Below are 21,688 nucleotides of genomic sequence, written 5' to 3'. Positions count from 1 at the left end.
CTGTAACAGAATTTTAAAATTCTAAAAGTAACAGGGCTAAACTAAAAACTAGACTATAAATTACTGCCCACGCAATTATAAATCTATTAGTAGGCATTCCAGTATCCGAGATTTTTTAATTAAAAAATTCTCCGTATATTCCCCAATAGAACCCTGGCACAAAATGACAACTGGTGTTTAACTTGGGATTGCTCCGTCGTCCGAGCTCCAATGAGGGTGAAAATCGCTGTGGGGTTTGTCCACACGCTGATCATCATGAAAATCTTAGTTTTATCGTGCGCATTACATATAAGTAAGTTTTGTGTTGTTTTGTAATCTTTTCAAGCCTTGTAATGTATGTAGAATACTTTAAAACTTTAAAAAACGTACGGTCGGGTGGAAGGTAGTCACTGGTGCTTACTTTAAAGTGCGTAGTTACTTCGCTCGGGTTAGCGATTTTCAGCTCCAGAGCAATTTTCTGATGGTTGTTTCATCAGCTCAAAAGTATAAACCACTTCAAAGTCGGCATAACAATGCCATAATTGAAACCACAACTCCACCTTAGGTATTGTTGCATCATTGTGGCACCTCCACTTTAGTTGTTTACCTTTATAAGTTGTTAACTTGATGTTTTTACCAACTTGAGCATACACCATTGTGTTGAGAAGTGTGCAGTAGGTGAAACATATTTGCTCACCACAAAGCATACAAAGATCGCTGAGATTCAATAAGACCTGAAGTTACTCTCATTACATGTACAAACTTGCAGCTAGAAGCAACTGCAGTTTCAAGATAGTCCAGATTGCTAGATAGCTTCCTGATTCAATTGTGCCATTTTCCCCTGTAAAATGTATGGGGAGCCCTGGAGAAAAAATGTACCTTTTTTTTTTAGTTTTTAAGCACTAGTGCATGCCAAAGTAGCTAATTCCAACCCAACAAACTATATGTTTCTGAGATCAGCAATCAATACTCTATCTATTGAGCATATAAAAAGCCCGTTTTTCCAAAATTTTAAGATCAGTCTGGAATGCCTACTATTAGTATCGTAGAGCTGTTCCATATTTAAAACAAGCAAAAGTGTTTTTTATGCATTATTTTATGAGCACATCTTAGTGCTAAAATGATATTTTGAAAAATATCTTGAAAATTTTCCCTAAAGTTTGAAGTTTATGATGTATTGCACTGTAGCTGGCACAAGCTTTTATATACACTACAAAGCGACTGTTCTATTACAGAGTATCTATCTAAGGAGCTATTACAGTTTTCAGTTTCCACTGACTGCTGTATTAGGAAGTATCAATCTAAATAAGCTCCATAGTTTGAAATATCCTCCTAATATTCTGCTGGCTTAGTACTCCAGCCTATTATGCATTTTATTATGCTGGAATATTTGTCACCTAATTATGATAAAATATAAGTGTTCAAACCTTTGTTAATAATCCTGTAAGAATATTACATGTGTCTTAGCATGGGTTTACATGTACTTACTGTAGAAAACATATACAAGATTACATACCAAGGAAAATTACAAGCTTGATCATGATTAGTGTACAAAACAGGAATAAAATTTTATATCTACAAATAAGTATGATATATGCATGCAGGTTACTTACGTACAAAACTATCAAGTACATGAAAGTATATAGCTACAACTATAAAACCTACAAAGTATATATGTAAGCTTGTACATGTATAAAAGTTTACTAATCTTGGTTTATCTATAAATATTCTTCCAGTTTTTCCTCACTTTGAAAAGTAACAACATCTTCATCTGTCTTCATTGTTATCTAGCTAGTTGAACTATTTACAACGACTGGTTGTTCATATGTTACTGTCAGCTGTTCACCACTGGGAAGGTTAGCTGATAGTTGTTCTGATTGTGAAGTAACATTATTGTGTGCATTAATAGCAGCACCATCACATAAAGTATCATCGTCTTGTTCTTTGACAACTTGTTGATGATCAGTTGTACCATTGTCTGGTGTATCATTGTGAGGGACTGCAGCAGTTGATGAATTATTTGGTGTGGGATGACAGTATTTTAATGACTCTGTAAACCCAGTATCTATCATTGCCTTTTTAAGCATATCATAGCTTGACCATGCCTCACCATCCCTCAGGTAGTGTAATTGACGTACATACTTCGCTGGTATAACTTCCCATAATATAGCAACCCCAGCAGTGTCCACGGGTTGACCCCTTCTGTCCTTACGTGGGTAATCTGGTAATTCCTTAAAGCTGTCATCAGGTTGGTACATTTTCCCACCGCTCAACATCATAAATTTTTTCTCTTTCTCACAAGAACCAGGGTAGTTGACAGCAGACAGAAAACGTACATAACTGTGGTAAGGTCTGAAATATGTCAGTACTTCACCTGGAGGGTTCATACCAAACACAATGATGTGTCCACTGGCTAGACCAATCCATACAGTATCAAGACCAGTACACATGGCAGTGATTATTTGATCTCTATGATCACCAACATGACACTTCTCCTCAGCTATAACACCCACATCAACATCACACAAGTGTACACGTTGGTGAGCATCCCATAATGACATTATGACACCTCCAAGGTGAGCACTCCACACCTGATCCTCATTATCTGATAACATCATCTTACCAACTAAAGCTTCTGTGTTCTTTGGTCTCTTCTGAAAACTTATCAACTCAAGACTTTCAGAATTCAAAAAATAAATCTGGTTGTAAGCTGATGCCCACAGATAAGTTTCAGTCACCACCACTCCATCAATGCAGTGATCCGATACATGCTTGTAACATGGTGTGATAGTATGTATATCTATGGGATATGCATAGCAGTGACCTTCCACTGTGCCCATATACACTAATTGATCACAATTGGTGATGCAAGATACAGTATCTCCTTCAAGCTGAATAGTGTGGACCAAGTCCTTACTGTTTTGGTTAAAGATACTCACCACTCCATCTTCCAAGCTAGGTACCCATACATGTGCACCACACTGCTTTATACAGCATACCTGATTATTATTCACAAATTTGTCTGCAACCTTCTGCATGGTATTTGTTTTATAAATGTTTAGTTCAAATCCTGTTATGGTATCACAACAAATCCAAATTTCTCCACTTGTAGCAGCTGCACTGCTCAGATCTGGAGTGACAATACAGCCACTATTAATGGAGTACCTGCTCTCAATAGGTGTCACACTCATAACCATTTGTAGTGCAGGGGCACTTAGCCACTTAATAATCACCTGGGTTGTTGGCCGCTCCATGAGTTTATGTGCCCAACACGTTTTCATAACAGAATACATATAAAATAGACTAGTATTAGCACCTGGAATGTTTTGTAATTGTGGTCTCCATTGTCCTTTTATAAATGCTTTGATTTTAGGTTTTGGAAAATCCTGAAAAGGATGGTGACCAACTATAAGCTCGTAAAGAAAAGTACCAAAAGAAAATATGTCTATTCTGTGATCATATATGGACCATTCCTTGGCATGATTGATATATGCAACTTCAGGAGCAATGAATTCATAAGTACGTCTATGAAGACCAATTGATCCCCCAGGATTAGCATGGTAGGCTAAATCAAAGTCACTAATTTTACAGTTTATCAAATGATCTGGTGATAGTGACCACAATATTACATCACTAGCCTTCAGGTTACAATGAATAAAGTTGACGCTGTGAAGATAATGAAGTGCAGATACTACTTGAATAGCAATACGATAGGTAACTAATCTTGAAAATGAAATTTGATCATTCATTAATATTGTGTGTAATCTCCCTTGAGGAGCCCTTTCCAGTACTAGTGATACTGTAGGATGTACAATTACACCAATCATGCGAACCAGACAAGGATGGTGCAATTGTTGCAACATTCTACTCTCTAATTGCAGCCTTGCAAATGTTTCTTTTAGTTCTATTGATTTGAACTCTATTATACGCATAATATAGAGTTTTACAGCCACTGGCTGACCTCTGTATTCTCCCTGATAAACTGTCTTAAGCTCCTCACTTCCTAACACATTCTCTTTGTAGTAAATAACTTCATTATCATTAAGGTAAAATGCTGGGTCAAGGTCAGCCATGAGCAGATCAGGAGCAAGATCTAATATTTGTACCTTATGGAAATTGGCACACTCTATGATTAACTTGTGATCATAAATCAGAGTTACCATTAACTGACACACATTGAGTATACATGGAGAGGTAATACCTGCTTCAACACATTTGTGACAGGGAACATATTGGTAAGCTTGCACATGTGGCTTAGGATACCATTCACAAATCTGTTTTACAACATCAACTAATTTGCCTAATATTTTCTGACCTTCAGCTGTTCGTGAACACATGATTAAAACTCCTTCCTCATTTTTGATGCCATCTGTCAAGCCTTCAACAATGAAAAACAAACTGTTAACGCTGTAGAATAGCCCTGTCCTCCAATATACCAAGCTTCCTCCAATTTCTTCAATTATTATTTGTTTATTTATTATGCTCATTACTTCCTTGATCTTGTACATGACATGAGAAACTAGCCGACTCCACAAGCCTAGGGGAGTTGGACTATAACAGTTAAACACTAAGGAACGAAAAACAATGAAATACTTAAAGCAATCTTTGTCTTTTGGCGGCATCATAGGGCGATCTTTAGGTAGCAAAAAAGGCAACAAAACTCTTTCATATTCATTGTCAAGTGGCAAGGCAATTCCAAGTATGTCAAGCAATGTAAGACCTTGTTGAAAATAATAGCCATCTCCATAAAAAAGAGAAATATCTTTACTCTTCCAGATTTCTGCTTTTACATGATGATAACTCTGTTTGACACTGACAACAAAAGAATATATAACACTATACAACCACTGAGGATCAACAAAGTACAAGTCATCAAGATTGTTTCTCCAATCATCATAATGTAGTAGAGCACCATCTTCATGTAAAAACTGAGTAACGTTACGTAGATCCTCATCATCCTGGATATCTACCAGATTAAGATCCCTCACCATCTTCTTAAAATCTACAGCATGCATTATTGGTTTATGTTCTCCTTCCTTTACTTTGTGGCGGATAGTGGCCAACTTGTCTATCAGTGTGTGATAACTGAGTGGAATCTTGGCACCCATCACATACTGATTATTCATTTTGTACTCTGAAGCAGCATTGTAGATGTAATTCTTTAGTTTTATCACATTTTCCATTTTACCTTGTAATCCAACTGCAGTGATATATGTAAAATTAAGATCTTTATACTGTGCAGTAAGCTCCAATAGTTTTCCTAATATATCATCAATCTTTCCTGACTGACGGTCTTCCTTAGACACTTGATCAAGAAATGTTCCCACAACAATAACACAAGAATTTGGAGCTCTTACAGAAATAACTTTAAGCCACAGCTTTAATTCAGCAACTCCAGAATATCCATCTGTGACATCCCACACCAGCAAGAACAATGATCGCTTGGACAAAAAACACGGACATATTATATTACAAACTTCCTCTTGGCCTATAAAATCCCAAAAGGTAAAATAGAAGATTTTCTCATTGAATGATGGAGCATATTCCCACTTGTAAACATTTAGAGAATGCATTGTCCATTTACTAATTTGTTCATCAAGTAATCGAGCTACAAGTGTGGACTTCCCTACTCCCTTCTTACCAAGTAGAACCAACTTCATGTGATAGTATTCACGTTTTGTGTGCAGTTGACTGCTAAGAAACCTGATACATTTAGCTGTGGTGACACATTCTTTCTTTGGAGGATACTTGAGATTATTCAGGCCATCCAAGGTAAGAGAAGAAAGATTCTTAAGTTGACTTAGCTCAGGTGGAAGAGCACGTATACCTGAGTTATATGCAATGTTGAGTGTGGTAAGGCAAATAAATGAACACACACAAATAGGAATGGTATGAAACTGATTATGACTGATATTCAGTTGCTCTAAGCCAGATGCCACTGCAGAATCAGGTAAGTTATTTAAACGATTGTAAGACAAGTCAAGTATCAACAGAGAAACAGACCATTCTGGTATTTTAGGTATCTTTACAATATTATTGCGTGACAGATTCAGGTCAGTGATATTTGGCAACTCTAGTAAGCAGGGGGGAATTTTAGATATTAAATTACCCTGTAAGTCAAGTTTGGTACACTGTTTTAAGTAACTACCTATTTCTAGGGGTAGCGAAGTCAACATATTATGAGCTAACTTGAGGTCTTTAAAACAGGAGATTCTCAGTAACCAATATAGTTTGAGATCTGCCAATTGCAGATGAGACCACAATACTGTGCTGCCATGCATATTAATGCCTGTCCTCATTAACAACTCCTCCATCACAGCAGATGCATTATGTTGTTTTGCAATTTCTATGGGTACCTTAGTATCAACTTCACATACCAAGCGTTGAAAAACTACCAAATTATCCTCCTCTGTCAATGGTATTATAGTAGGTAACCTGTGTACATCCTCACCATATAGTTTTAAGATTAGTATCTGATCATTCTCTATGGCTGCCTTGATGATGAGAAGTGTTACAGTTACAGCATGTCTTTGTAATCTTCGACTCTCCTCCAGAGCTTTGTCAATATTTGATGCTCCATGCAGGATCAAGTGTGTAACATTGCGATGCCTGCCACTCACTACTGCAGCTATCAATGCATAGTTAAAGCAGTTTTCTACCAGCTGGTTTTTAATCGTGCTTAGCATCTCGGTATGGTTTAGGTTATCACTCCTTGTAGTTTTGATGATATCTGTAGGGTAAAAATATACAAGGTAAACTTGTAGAGCTAAAACAATGCACAAAGGTTATGGGCGTCAAGAATTGTAATGACAAGTTGATGCCCAGTAAATAGTTATGCATGCTATACAGGGAGCAAAATATTTTGCTAGAGAGTTAACTGGTATATCAGCTTTTCCTGACTGCTGTATCAGAGTAAGTGACTGCTCTATTAGAGTACCTCAGTCTTACTTCCATGATGTGGAAATAATCAGCCAAGAAACAGTAAAAATATTAACATTACTCATTTTCTTGATATGAAATGCAGTAATAATGTGTAGTGTGTTCACATTTCGGCTTGTGTTTTGATGCATGCATTGCACTTTTAATCATATTGTTGAACATTATGCTGGCACAAGGCTTGTTGGTTTTGCTAGCCTATTATGCTTGAAATCATTGGTGCAAGCCAAAATTTGGATTGACAATTGACCTGTTTTAAATGGATGCAGTTTGGAGCATGAATTTTCTAGCCAATGAATCAAGCTGACAATAGCATAGATCTCTGTAAAAGTATTTGATCCCTTGGCTGAATGTCTGTGGTAACAGGTACTCTGTAAACAAAACATTGGAGAGATTTGTTTTCAAGTAAAGAAAGAGATGGTGTCAGTTACAAAGACTATTTCCATCAGAAATGGTACAAATTATAAAAATGATTAAATGGCATCGCTCAGTCAACACATGCTACAATTGGAACTTACCTTTCTAAAGTGCCACCAGTTTTATCCCGGCTGGCATCACTGTGGAACTATAACATCTTCTTATGCTATCAAAATGCCCAGACTTAAAGAACACCCTCATGAAGCCGAAAACACTTCAGCCTTTTCTCAAACATCCTGCATGAAGTGCATGTCTTCATCAGTTTGAACTGAGTTCCCGCCGTTTCTATCACATGGTTACCAGTGTTGCCAGATGATTTGCTCCAAATGTTCACGTGAAAAATAAATTTGTTCATAAAAAGTTTATAAATCCATGGCCACCCTCCAAAACCAGCATGTATATACCAAGCCCACACATTATAGATTTTCGGTCCTGATATTCTCTTCCTGGCTATATACGTTGTTCTTCTTGTTGTCGTTGCTTTTGCAAACCCAGTTTTAGACTATTTTGTGGCATCAGAAAGTTGGTGCTTGATTTCAGTGGAACGTGACAATGCCGAAAGCCGATCGTAAGAAGAAAGGTAAACCGGTGACACCTTACAATAGTTTGTCCAGAAAACAGAATGACGCTGACACAGAAGAGTTGGATGAGCAACTTAATTGTGATAAGTGTACGAAGCACGTAGACTCTCTAATCCAGTGTGAACGGTGTGAACATTGGTATTGCGATAAGTGTACTGGTCTTCTGTCTTCAGTGATGGATATTGTTTTTATGTACAAGCAGCTTCATTGGTTTTGTGAAGATTGTGACAAGGTCGTCACTGACACAGTTCCCAAATCATCTAACAATAACAGAGGTGGTTCAACACATGAGGATCTAGTGAAGGACATAGTAGTACAAGTTGGTCAAGTTATCAAGGAAGCTAATGAGTGTATTAAAAAGACCCTTTCTGAAAGTCTTCAAGGATCATTGTCTTCAGCTGATAATACAACAATGGAAATGGAAAACCCACCTAGCTTAAGCTCTAGTAATTCTACCTCAGAAGTCATTGCCACTTACTTGGAAGAAGAAAAGGAAAGGAGTAAAAGGTGTCTTAATGTCATTGTACATAACACTGAAGAATCTCCTACTGATATGGGCAGGCAAGAAAAGAACATGATGTTAACACAACTATGTCAATTTTTGATAAATACATGGGTGTTAAACCCAATATTGTAAATGCCCACAGGATAGGTAAGAAAAGAGACCCTGGACCAAATGTTCGACCAAGGCTGTTAAAGTTGACTCTTGCCTCTGACCAAGACAAAGCATTGCTGTTGCGTAATTGTACCAAACTACGAAACAAAGATAATCCTGAAGATATCAGGAAAGTGTATGTGACACCTGATCTGACTCCTCAGGAGGAAAAGCATAGTAAAGCCCTAAGATCTCAATTGGCTGAGATGAACAAGGAAGAGAAAAAGTACTGGATAAAAAATGGAAACATAGTGCTGAGGGGGAACTAGGTTTCACTCTCAGCACTCACAATGTGTTAAGTAGTGGCCATGATAATTTATTTGTTACATGTATGCTGACTAATGCCAGAAGTATTATGAACAAACTTGCTGAATTACAAAATTACATTGATCAATATAGACCTCTCATTATTGGAATAACTGAAACATGGTGTACTAATTCTATTAGTGATACTGAGTTACATCTTGAAGACTACAATTCATTTCGTTGTGACAGAATACATGGACGTGGAGGTGGAGTATTACTATATGTGCATTCTTCTCTACATGCTACTACCTGTGATCCTTTGACATGGTTACACATTGAGGACACAATTTGGTGTATAATTACTAGAAGTGGTAGTGCCAAAATGTTGGTTGGCGTTGTCTACAGATCTCCCCAATCAAGTGATGAAAATGATAAAGCTTTGAATACAGCAAAAAGTAATACTGATAACTATCATGATTGTTCTGAACTTCTCATTATGGGTGACTTCAATGTTCCAAATATAGATTGGATTGACCTTACTTGTTCAAATAGTGATAGATCCTTTGCACACCAATTTATTGATGCTTCATTGGACAGTTACTTGACACAATATGTATCCAGTCCAACTCGACATGTTCATGGACAAAGGCCCTCAACAAGTATTTACTTCAAACCCTGATTCAATTGACGAGGTACAACATCATTCTCCCTTGGGCGCTAGTGATCATGAATGCATGTCTACTGTTCCAGTTCCAGTATTTAACACAACAGCAGTACATACAAATAGACAATAATCATGAATACAACTATAGGAAAGCCGATTATTCATTGATACAAAATGAGCTAAGCCAGGTGGAGTGGGACTTAGTACTGTGTAATGAATCAATAGACATCAACTGGACCATTTTCAAAACTACACTCAAAGAAATTTCCAGCAAATATATCCCAAAAACTGCGAAGAAGCGTGTCACCAACAAACCACCATGGTGGTCTACTCAAGTTGGCAAAGCCATTAAAGAAAACACAATCTGTATTCCAAATATAAGTCAACTTGTCTAGATGCTGATTATGCTGCATATGTTATTAAAAGGAATCAGATTAAAAACATAACCTCTGCAAAGGCACAGCATGATAAAATCTTAATACAAAACCTTACTTCTAATCCCAAAGCTTTATATGGATATGTTAAAAACAGAAGTAAAGTCAAAACGTCCATCAGTCAACTTGAAAAGCCAGATGGGTCTTTAACTAATGATGACAATGAAGTAGTCGAAGAGCTTAACAATTTTTTTCAGTCTGTATTTACTCAAGAAGATCCTTCATCTATTCCTGAATTTCAAACTAAAGTCAATTCCTCACTGAAGGAGATTTGTATTACCAAAGAGGAAGTACATGATCACTTGTCTAGTTTGAATCCTAATAAGGCTCCAGGACCCGATGGCTTGCACCCGCACCTACTGAAGAACTGTGCTTCATTCTTCACAAGACCTTTATTTTTGTTGTACTCTCAGTCTTTGAGCATAGGAAAGATTCCAGGTGAGTGGAAACTAGCTAACGTTACTCCTGTCTTTAAGAAAGGGTCAAAAACCAAAGCCAATAATTACAGACCAATAAGTCTGACATCACCACTAATTAAAATATTGGAATCAATGATTAGGGCTAGAATAATGCAATACCTAACAGATAATGCTAAGTTATTCACTACCAACATGGTTTTGTCCCTAAAAAATCCTGTTTTACAAATTTACTCGAAACACTTGAAGCTTGGACAGATGCAGTGGACTCTGGTTATGATGTTGATGTAATCTACTTGGATTATAGCAAAGCCTTTGACTCGGTACCCCATTTTAGGCTCATTGAAAAGTTGAAGGGATACGGAATAGGTGGGAGTCTATTGTTATGGTTGAAAAGTTTCCTATTTGGCAGATTCCAGAGGGTAGTACACAATGGAAGTGTGTCTCAATGGACTGGAGTAACTAGTGGAGTTCCTCAAGGATCAGTACTGGGTCCACTGCTTTTTGTGTTATATATAAATGATATTGCCGAAGCTATCTAGGTGTTTTTGCAGATAACACAAAGATATTTTCAATAATTAAAAGCATATGTGATGTGACAAAACTCCAAAGAGACTTGATCAACATGCAAGAATGGAATGGAATCTGGTTACTGTATCTTAACTTAGAAAAGTGCAAAGTGATGCATATAGGTAAAAGCACAGGAGCAAATTATACAATGGAAACTTTGGGGTCTACTGTAGAGTTGACAAAGATAGATTTTGAGAAAGATCTAGGCGTATGGGTAACATCTTCTCTTAAACCTTCTTTGCACTGTGATAAAGCTGCAGCTGCTGCAACCAGAATCCTGGGAATGCTTAAAAGAACATTTACAAAATTCTCTAAAGAATTGTTTATCTTCCTGTATAAAACTTATGTTAGACCACAGCTAGAATATTGTGTCCAGCTTTGGTGTCCATATCTAGCCCGGGACATTGACACCCTAGAAAATGTACAAAAGCGGGCCACTAAACTTGTGAATGAACTAGTCAAACTACCTTATGAGTCAAGGTTAAGAAAACTCGGACTCTATTCTCTTTACTGTCGATGACAACGAGGGGATCTAATTGAAGTTTACAAGCTTTTACACGGTTATTATGATGTCGACTGGTCAAGGTACTTTACTCTAAGCTCTGTGCATCACACAAGAGGACACCACTTGAAACTTTTCAAAAAACCATCACGTCTACTTTTAAGGTCAAAATTTTTCACCCAGAGAGTGATAAATACATGGAACTCTCTGCCAGCAGAAGTTGTTTCAGCGCCAACAATCTCTACTTTCAAAGCAAGTCTTGATAATTATTGGAATGACATAGGATATGGATATGAACAAAGGCCTAGTGCCTAAACTTTATTTTTGTAACCCTGTTTGTATATCCATCCATTAATAATAATAATAATAATAAAATTATAAATAGGTGGATCAATAGGGCATTGAAAAGAACAAAAGAAAAAAGTCACAGCCTAAAATTGTCAAAAGTTCATAAAACGTTCACAGATTATTTTGTGTTCACAAACAAGACAAAAGTTCATAAATCTATGAACTTTATTCACAACATGGCAACATTGGTGGTTACTGTCATGGTGACGATCACACGATCCATCACATGAATTGCTCGACGCTCGGAAGTTCATCATTCTGGAAGCCTTTGGTGATGATTTATGCAACCAGCAAGATGTTTTCAGTCCGTGCAGAGACATTTTAGAGTATTGGAAATGAAAGCAGGAAGAAGTTTCATAAGAATACAATGTACAGTACATCTCAGAATACATGCATGCTCTGTGCGCATGCATATAGAGGATCATCCATGACCTGATTATTTAATGTAGATGAGGCAAGTGGCCATGGTGTGTGTTCAGATATAAAGGGATGATATCACTACAATACTAAAACTAATAAAAAGCACTTTTACACGAGCTCCTTTACAGGGCTGGAGGAGGGAAAATTGAGTTGGTCAGGCCATTGATTATAATGTTGAAATTGCTACTATAATTCTGTGTACTGGGTGGAGCATAAACAAAGGTTGCCTAATATACCTGCAGATATACTAGTGGATATTCAATCCCTAATTCAGTCTTGGTCACAGACTGGATTAATGTCCACTAGTATATATCTGTAGATACGTATAGGCTTGTTTCACTACCTTTTAGCTACTCCCTCATTTCACTATACTTTTTGATCCAATGTAAAATTTCTAATTTTTCCTTCTACTTGTAATATACATGTACCTGCACTATCTGATAGCTTCTTTAAACCTTTTCCGCTATACATTGTTGTCTGTAGAGGAGTTTTTCCATCATTATCAACAATGGAGTCATTAGCACCATAAGCTAACAACAACATTATACAGTCTATATGATGTCCAGATGCTGCTAGATGTAGTGGGGTACAACCAGTGTTGGTGAGACAGTTGACATCACTACCATGATGTAAGAGTATCTTTAATACATTCAGGTGACCACTACTACTTGCTAGATGTACTGGAGTACAGCCAGTGTTGGTTAGACAGTTGACATCACCACCATGATGTAATAGTAAATCTAAAGCATTCAAGTGACCACTACTAGCTGCTTCATGTAATGGTGTATACCCAAATACTCCTTGATGATGAGCCAACTGTGAAGGTAGGTCTTCACAAGTCCTAATAAACTGACTGATTTGTTCATAGTTTCCATTCCTGCATAACATATGGAGGGATTCACTGGCCTCATGCGCCATGTTCCTGTTGGGAAATCGATATCCATGTATACAACTATGTATGTGAAGTCATTAGTGACAACACCATAGATAATAGACACCCCTACTTGGATTGTAAGTATATGTATAGTGCCTATACAAAACTATATGACTATCTGTGATTCATGCCTAAGTTTGAAACACTTTTTCATTTGAAGATTACTGTGTACAGTATAAGAGGCGTAAAACACGGATAGATTAGGTGTCACTTACAATCCAGTATGGGGTACCTATTATATATAATAATCATGATACAATACATTGCTATATAAAATATCAGGGGTGAACCCAGGCTTTTTGAAGGAGTGGGGGTCAAAATGCACTACATTCACCACATTACTTTTATACAGAGGTTTGTAAACATTGATTGTGGGTTTAAATTGTTGGCACAAAAACAAATGATTGTGGGTTTCACTGGTTGTAGTGATACCATTTTTAACCAAACAACTACTTTATGGATGCCTATAGTAACCTAAGACGCTAAAAAAATACTTAGACATATAGGTTGGGAATGTCTGAGGCATCTTTTCATGCAGTTGAAATGTACTATGCAGAAAAACAATCTCTACATTGCAAAAATGATTATTTAGTGATGTCTAGTAACTGACCTATGCAATGCTGACTCACTCAATTCCTTTTCTTCAAAACAATGCCTAGCCTAACTAAACCAACATGTTAACTCAAACCGCCCACAATGCAAAACTTTAAGCAGCTCTATTCAATCCCACAATAAACAGCTCTATATAAATAATCAAAGGGCTTTGTAACTGCCTCAGTTTCAAAGGCAGTTGTGGTCAGGGCCATATTATGATATCGCCCTGACCACAGGGTAATATCACGATATCGCCCTGTGGTCAAGGCAATACATAAAATATAGTCTTGTGGTTTCCTTTGGTCTGAGGTGTCAAAGCGGTATATTTTCCATTAAATTGGTCCAGCTGTCTTTGATACGGTACAGATTTAACGCAACGTCGCACTCGCGCGCGAGTCATAGGATACCACTCGCTAAGCACCCGCACTCGATCGAGCGTTCCTTATCGAGTGCTCTTGCTCGAAGGGGGTACTCACTCGAATGAGAGTTTGCTCGAGGGGTTGCTACACTCGCTCGAGCAAGTGGTGCCTAATGCTAATACATATCATAAGCGCTTATTAGTTTAATACTAGATACGTACAAGCGCTTATTAGATTAAAACCAATGACTTACGCTCTAGTGAAGTTTGGAGCAATCATTAGTGAGATCCTGTCAGCAATGTTGTATGATCTTCAATGCCTTCAATTTATCACTTTAAATAAAAGCACAATTCTAAATATTTCACGCAATAGTGTGCGCATGTGCAAAGGAGAGTGTTGTGTGATTGTGTCGTGTGTGATTGTGACGAGGAGCGATTGTGATGGCATCAGAAAGAGTGGCGAAAAGGTCAACAAAGGCAAAGAAAAGTAAACTTCTATTTTGTTTGTGTATAGCTAGTTGTTATAGAGTGTTTGCAGCTAACCAATTTCACGGCATGCAACAACAACAAAAAACTAAAACTCCGTTAATAGTCGGCCTTGATGTGTTAGAGTGAAGTGATTTACTAGCATGATTGTGGTTTAGCAGATGGATTAGGTGCATGATCGAGCTTAAGCAAACTTGATAGAATGAGCGTTAAATGGAGAAAGCAGTCACATGGCACAGTAAATGCTAAGGTAAACAGTAAGAATTTAAAAGACACTGTTAGGTTATGTGTTAGAGTAGTATTAGAAGTTATTTAGTGGAATGATTGAGCTTGAGCAGATGGATTCCATACTGGGCTTTATAAAGAGAAAGCAGTCACATGGTGTTGCAAGCTTAGATAAACAGTAAATTTAAAAGACACTGTTATGTAATGTGTTAGAGTAGTATTAGAAGTGCCTTTGCAGCATGATTGAGCCTGAGCAGTTGGATCCCACACTTGACAGAAGTGCTTGTAACAGTTAGCTAAAATGTGTATTCATTATTTTAGAAGTGCAAATATATTATGTTTTGTTGCACAGCCTAGTTTAAGTTTATTGGAAAGTTATGCACATAAATTTTTACAGGTGTAGCTCCTTATGCCTTCATTGAATACGTCGATGAGATCTACACTGCAGTTGTTCCCACTCGTATGCTTAAAGGAACATCCCTGTTTATTGATGGTATAGCTCAAATCACGGAGGGAAAAGCCATTTATGAAGTAAAAATATTGTCTTTAGGTAAGAAAGGTGTGTTTCTGTTGTTTGTCTATTTTAGCACAACTGCAGGAACACAAAAAGAATGTAAGCAGGACCAGGAAAAGTATGATGAGGATGATGAAGACAGCCAGTCAAATAATGGTAGTGAAGAGGACAGAGAGAATTTCATGGATGACTACAGTCAGATTGAAATGGATGGTAGTAAAGATACACAGGATAATACATGCAGTGATCAGATAGAAGATAAGTGCAAAGATAGCCGTGATGGAAAAGAGAATGTTGAACCCAGGCAAAACAAAAGAAAGCAGGTATGTTGAATTGGTTGCTAACTTTTCTGATCACTAATCATATGTGATGACCCACTGAACAAAAAACCCAACCAGTTTGCATTTTTTCAAACATTTTTATGACTGCTTCATAATTTAGAATGGAAAATAAATGGATTGTTCAAATTTTATCAGATAAGTGCTCATGGAATCACAATGCTAGACAGGTGGAAGTTTTTGTTGTTTTCTTTTATGGTCACTTTTTTTTTACGGCATCATACACTAACACTTGTATGTGGCGATAAGAGGGTTAATAGTCTGACCTGTCAGCTTGTTTTTCATACAATGCCCTGTTACTAGGTGATCAACTAACCAGGTGGGGCCACTATAAGCCATTGTTGGAATGTTGTGGTTATCGTAGGCATGCTATTAAAATTATAATCACCTGACTGGCATGCTCTATTTCAACAGGTTGTGTTGTATATTTTATTTCTTTTACTTTTATCCCAGAAGTGTAAATCTGATACTGCTGTTAAGAAGCAAAAGCAGACAGGTAGCAAGCAGACAAGGAGAGTCCCTGTCCAAAAAGTCAAGACCAAGAGTGAGGGTGATAAATTGAAAGGTGATACTGTAGCAAAGAAAAGAAGGACTAAGAAAAAAGAGGTGGTAAGTGTGTTGTGTCTATATGTATGTGACCGTCTCAACCGAAACCCGTATTGTTCGCACATTTGTTTTTTTTACTATTATTCTTGACATTATCTACAGTGTATATGGAGTTGATACTCAAAATTTCAGGTAATTCTGGTTAGCAGTTTGGGAATTATCTTAACCAAAAATCTACAACTTGGACCAGTTTGGAAAGCTTTGTTATTTTACTAGCTTAGATCTTCCAGCTGGATATTAGCAAGTTGGGGTGCACAATGAAAGTCATGAAAAGAGACAACTTTTACCACTCACCAAGGCTGACGGGTCTATTTGAGATAACTCACTAGGATAGACAGCAAGTGCAATCAGTCTTTAAATGTGGCATCACGGCATGCAAAACACCACACTGCTGCATAAATTTCTTAAGCTTTAGGCTTATGATATCATCAAAAGTACCACAAATCCCATTGTGATTTACACGTTTTGGGTTTCCTTGATTGTTCTCTACACGTTTAAACCACTGGCCAATGCTATTATACTGAGTTACTTGCATTCGTGCTGTCTTATTTAGTACTGCATACAGAATTGTAACCTCAATTAATGTATACATAATACTTTACTTTGATCTAGGAAAAGCCGGTGTTGGAGGTTGGTCCTGACACCCCTAAAGATGTTGACATCACTAAAGTAAGTGTTATAAATTCGACAAAGTGTCTTATAGATCCGAAGGGCCATTTAAATAGAATTAAGGGAATGCTTAATGTTTTTATCTCTAGGTAGACAAAGGGAAGATGGCAAGCGATGAAACTGATAGGGATGCGATGAGCAATGAAACTGATAGGGATGCGATGAGCAATGAAACTGATAGGGATGCGATGAGCAATGAAACTGATAGGGATGCGATGAGCAATGAAACTGATAGGGATGCGATGAGCAATGAAACTGGTACGGATGCTATGAGCAAAGAAATCGTTAGTGATGTGAACACCCAAGAAATTGATATACCAGTAAGAATAACAGTCTGATTATCAAAAAATGCTCTGGATACTTTTAGGTGATTGAAATGTATCGAGAGGATCCATTCTATATGGATTTTGATGACTTCTTGTACAATAGGGTATGCATGCTATATTAGCTGTGTTAAAATTTAGTATAGTTTTAATATACTAGTATGATGATGACATGAGCGCAGAATTGCATCCTTCTCTACCCAGTTCAGCTGATGTTAAGGTTTGTTTTGACTTACATAGTGGTACACTTTATTATGTGGCATGTAAGCATTTTATGCTTAATAGCCCTTTGGCACCAAACTCCACTAAAGTGGCTTTGTTAACAAAATAGTGGTCATCATTTTGGAGCAACACGTTTATTGGTATTGGTTTTGATTTGTGTGTACACTATTTTGCCACAATAGGTGTTATTCAATACCTTTTGCTTGTTTGTTTAGGATCAGAAGTATGAAGATCTGAATAAGACAGTGTCGTCTTTGCAGGAATCTATTCAAGTAATGTCCAGAGGGTTAGTAATGGTGTCGTCAAAATTGGATTCGTTTGGAGCAATGCAGCAACCACCTACCCACTCAGGTATGTTTGGTAGTAAAGCAAATATTACTAGTGGGTGTTTGTTTGCTTTCATCAGTGTATTTTCCGAACTCTATTTCTAAAGTACGGCTGAAACAAATATCAGATTTTGTAAATTCCATTTTTTCCAATATGCATGCTTGTACGAAAAATGCAAGTTTTTACTGAAACAGTCGCAAAAGTAATTCGCTGTTTTCATTTCCGTGGATAGACTTTGAACACGCTAGAATCACTTTTCATCGGAAAGGAAACTTGAACTATTACACGAAATTCACTTAATTACAAGTGTGATTCCCTAAAATTTTCCACGCTTATGTATACCGTGGCATTGTTTAATAATGTTTAAGTATTAGAATACTTTCTGTACTAACCGAATCAAATATTTGTTTCAGCTCTTCTAAAGTTTCTCATTTTCGTCTCTATTTTTAATTCTGTAATGTACTGTGTAGGACCTAGTGAGCTTGCAGGACCTGTATATGTTCGACAAGAGCAAATCCCAATTGTACAACCCATAGAATCTAGCTTTTCTGGTAAGTAAGCTCAGAGATTACGTGTGCTACAAGTGTTATGTTATACTCCTTGTATAGAGGTGCATTTGTGTATAGAGGTGCATTTGTGTATTCAAATTTAATGTTTCTTGGCTCCACCACTGCCGTGATACTAGAGTTTTAGAATCACCTTCTTCGTAGTAGTTGAAAATAACTATAATTAAAACTATGAATGTAACTGTTATTCATGAACTATAAGTGACACTGTAAAGGATACACTGTACTCGTGTTTATTAAAGTGTGTGTAGCCATTTCCATCCTATAAACATCACGGCAAAGTTTTTTTCAATTTTAGAGCTTGCACATGGAAGTGGAGTAAATGTACTACCTAACTGTTCACCGCCACCAACTTCACAAGGGCCCGGTGCACAACCCTTAGAATCTAACAATTCTGGTCAGTAAATTTGAAAGCTCAGATTGCGTGTAGCACACAAGTGTTATATGTCATACTCCTTGCATAGAGGTGCGCATTTATGTTATTCAAATTTACATTATGTCTTGAAATGTAGTGATGTGCGATACATATCGAATTATCGATACACATATACAATATCACAATATCGATATTGCAATACATTTATCAATGTTTTATTCGCACATGGAAATGCTAAGGTCTGGTTTTGTACAACGTACAGTGTAGCAGAGCTGTTCGCCTGTTTCTCAGACTTGAAGCTTGTTACACGGTCTGTAATGTCTGGAACTAAACTATGAAAATTTGACGGCCACCCACACAGTTAATTACTTTGCTTTTTGGCTGAAGTTCACTATATTCCATATTGGTATCATATCATGACTACACAAGGTTTGAGATACACCATTTTAGCTGTATCGCACAACACTACTAAAATGGCTCCAAAGTTGTGGTAATGCTTGAGTTTAAGGAAATACCTTCTTGCTCATTACCAGATTTAGATGGTGGCAGCTTGTGGAGAAAGTGTAAGTGCTGGAAACTGGAAATGAATCAATAAGGGCTTTCACTACTTCACAATTGACCACCAAATTTTAGGAAAAAAATTTATGAAGCAGTGCTGTAAACAGTTTATTAAAACTGATCTGTCGCAAAGTCTGTGTAAAACAGCAGTGCTTGAAACTAGTGCTGGGCGGTATACCGAAAATACCGTATACCGCGGTATTTTCATTAAACCGTTTCAAAGGTATTTGTTTCTGAAAATACCAGCATGAATGTGACTAGTGTGCAGGAAGCCAGAGACAAGGTGGTTGGGTTATGTGTTGGTGGTTTGGTGGTGACCACAAGCCTCTCCTAACAGCAACTGTTAGGTTTCAGGTTACATTGTAGCACCTGCCTACTGTCATGTAGTTAGTAAAATATTTTTATAACCTGCTGGCTAGGGACCCGTCGATTTCGCCAGCAAAATTTTTAGCATAATGGTTGGGTAAAAGCAATGAGCAAAATGCTGGCATAATAGGTGCAACTTTTGTGGAGTGGACATAAAAATTGCACAAAAGATCGAGATACTCTAATCAAACAGTCAGACACGCTAAAATATCTACAATGCATAGCTAATTGTTACAGGAACAACAAGTGACAATCGATATACCCTAATAAAACAGCCACACATGTTAAGCAATATTAGCTGGCTTCTTGCTTTACATGTTAGAAGTAATTTCTGATCGAGCTCTAATAGAACAGTCACTTTAAGGCGAAACTGTAGCTTTGCACTTGGAAATATTCAATTAACAAAGATAAGTACTGAGCAAAATTTATAATTCTTGAGCAAAATATGGAGCATAATAGGGGAAAAATAAAAGAATTGCTGGAAAGAAAAATAGGTAGAAAAAAAGCAAAATAGACTGGTCCCTACTGCTGGCCATGGGTAACTTTCAATTGTGAGTAGTTACAGTTAACAATTACTGTAAAAACATATTATTAGTTCCTTACCAAGCTGAATACCGTGAAATACCGAATACCGGGGTATTTTCTTCAATACCGTACCGTAATCAAAAAATGCCATACCGCCCAGCACTACTTGAAACAGTGTGTCACGTAAAACAGCAGTGCTTGAAACAGTGTGTCAATATTGTGTCTGGACACAACTAATTAACGGAGTAATGCAAGAGTTTTAAAGTACTACAAAGGGTTTGATGCAACCCACAATCTAAAGATGACACTAGTAAACAGGCTATAAATGCATTTTATACTATCTGAGCTGACAAGTACTAGGGGACTGGTACTAACTCGAGGTGTGGTTAAAACAAATACCTTTGGCTTGTGGTCACCCACAAACTAAGTGCCAATGTCTTTGTGAAAGGATATCCAGACACTGTTAAATGCAAATTACCAGAACTTGCACTGCTTTAAGAGGGCATGTTAACTGTTATTCATGCATGGACTATAATATAAGTGACACTGTAAAAGATACACTGTACTGTGTTTGTTTATTAAAGTGTGTGTAGCTATTTACGTCCAACAAACATTATGGTAAATTATATTTTCAATTTTAGAGCTTGCACATGGGAGTGGAGCAAATTTACTACCTACACCACCACCACCAACTTCACGAGGACCAACTGGACTATTGCCTGAAAGTGAACTTACTTTGATCTTTATGAAAAGCTGCTCACGCAGGAATATGAGCGTACATTTGACCAGAAGATTGTTTACGGAACAAGTTAGAAAGACATCGAATGTCTCTGGACGCAATAAACAACAGTTAGATCCAAGAATTATCAAATACATTAAGAGTACTTCTTTCAAGTATTTTCCGTCACAAAACACCGACATTTCCAAAGAGTGGGCAGATTGTATAATCTCAATTGATGAGAGTTGCCGACGTCTTCGTAACAAGCCCACTAAAAAACAACTGCAAGGACTTAATTGATTGTCATACTACTTCCCTGGAAACTGGATTTGGTTGTTTTTTTTTGACCTGAAACTGGAACTGAGCTTTTTGATTTATTAGGAAACAGTTAAAAACTTTTCATGTTTTTATATCCAATCATGTTCTTATATCCACACTTTCATTATTTGAAAATTAATCATGATAAATGTTCAAGGTAGTACAAAAGTAGCATGTTGAATGTTTCAGTTGCACTAGTAACCACTAGGTTCACCATGTAATTCTATGACTTTTGGGATAACCTTGCGTAGGTGACCAATGTATTTTCTGCATACGGCTGGTGTTAGTGTTTGCCAAAAGCTTATTACACCTTCCTTGAGCTGGTTGAGATCCCTTGGTTTGTGCTTAGTTCGCAAATACTGTTTCAATGAACCCCATAAATTTTCTATGGGGTTCAGATCGGGACTTTCTGGTGGAGTTGGCCACCAATTGATGTTCTTCTCTTCGAAGTAATCTTCTATGTGATTACTGCGATGTTTAGGGTCGTTATCCATTTG

The 21,688-nt window shown here is 37.2% G+C and overlaps 2 protein-coding genes across 6 annotated transcripts; one reads left to right on the top strand and one right to left on the bottom strand.

The window, feature by feature from the left end:
• Window positions 1–1,402: 1,402 nt before the first annotated feature.
• Window positions 1,403–13,140, bottom strand: LOC136265698 (leucine-rich repeat serine/threonine-protein kinase 2-like). 2 transcript variants are annotated; one of them, XM_066060595.1, is made up of 2 exons: window positions 12,597–13,140; window positions 1,403–6,709 (listed from the first exon to the last, which is right to left on the bottom strand). In XM_066060595.1, exons 1-2 carry the CDS (start codon window positions 13,084–13,086, stop codon window positions 1,767–1,769), a joined length of 5,433 nt encoding a protein of 1,810 aa, XP_065916667.1. In that variant the 5' UTR covers window positions 13,087–13,140; the 3' UTR covers window positions 1,403–1,766. The 2 variants fall into 2 exon arrangements, with proteins under 2 accessions (XP_065916667.1, XP_065916668.1); XM_066060596.1 differs by lacking the exon at window positions 12,597–13,140 and adding an exon at window positions 7,434–7,957.
• Window positions 13,141–14,325: 1,185 nt separating this feature from the next.
• On the top strand, window positions 14,326–21,354 carry LOC136265702 (protein starmaker-like). Of its 4 annotated transcripts, XM_066060600.1 has the most exons (12): window positions 14,330–14,541; window positions 15,163–15,315; window positions 15,364–15,602; window positions 16,071–16,226; window positions 16,836–16,892; window positions 16,982–17,212; window positions 17,260–17,322; window positions 17,376–17,435; window positions 17,653–17,788; window positions 18,235–18,315; window positions 18,629–18,727; window positions 20,797–21,354. In XM_066060600.1, the coding sequence occupies exons 1-12, from the start codon at window positions 14,496–14,498 to the stop codon at window positions 21,171–21,173; spliced, it is 1,698 nt and encodes a 565-aa protein (XP_065916672.1). In that variant the 5' UTR covers window positions 14,330–14,495; the 3' UTR covers window positions 21,174–21,354. The 4 variants fall into 4 exon arrangements, with proteins under 4 accessions (XP_065916675.1, XP_065916676.1, XP_065916674.1 ...); XM_066060603.1 differs by lacking the exon at window positions 18,629–18,727 and having other exon boundaries at window positions 14,326–14,541; XM_066060602.1 differs by lacking the exon at window positions 18,235–18,315 and having other exon boundaries at window positions 14,329–14,541.
• The last annotated feature ends 334 nt before the right edge of the window (window positions 21,355–21,688 follow it).

The sequence above is a fragment of the Dysidea avara genome, chromosome 9 (assembly GCF_963678975.1).
Source record: "Dysidea avara chromosome 9, odDysAvar1.4, whole genome shotgun sequence".
NCBI classification, from domain to species: domain Eukaryota; kingdom Metazoa; phylum Porifera; class Demospongiae; order Dictyoceratida; family Dysideidae; genus Dysidea; species Dysidea avara.
The sequence above is the reverse complement of the archived record's forward strand: the minus strand, read 5'-3'. Positions and strand labels throughout refer to the sequence as shown.

Coding starts and splice junctions, on each gene's coding strand:
- LOC136265698 (XM_066060595.1), bottom strand. CDS start 13,086: ATGGCGCATGAGGCCAGTGAATCCCTCCATATGTTATGCAGGAATGGA. Junction 6,710..12,596: donor GAAGCTATCAGATAGTGCAG/GTACATGTATAT, acceptor TTTACCCTACAG/ATATCATCAAAACTACAAGG.
- LOC136265702 (XM_066060600.1), top strand. CDS start 14,496: ATGGCATCAGAAAGAGTGGCGAAAAGGTCAACAAAGGCAAAGAAAA. Junction 16,227..16,835: donor GGACTAAGAAAAAAGAGGTG/GTAAGTGTGTTG, acceptor ACTTTGATCTAG/GAAAAGCCGGTGTTGGAGGT. Junction 16,893..16,981: donor AAGATGTTGACATCACTAAA/GTAAGTGTTATA, acceptor TTTTATCTCTAG/GTAGACAAAGGGAAGATGGC.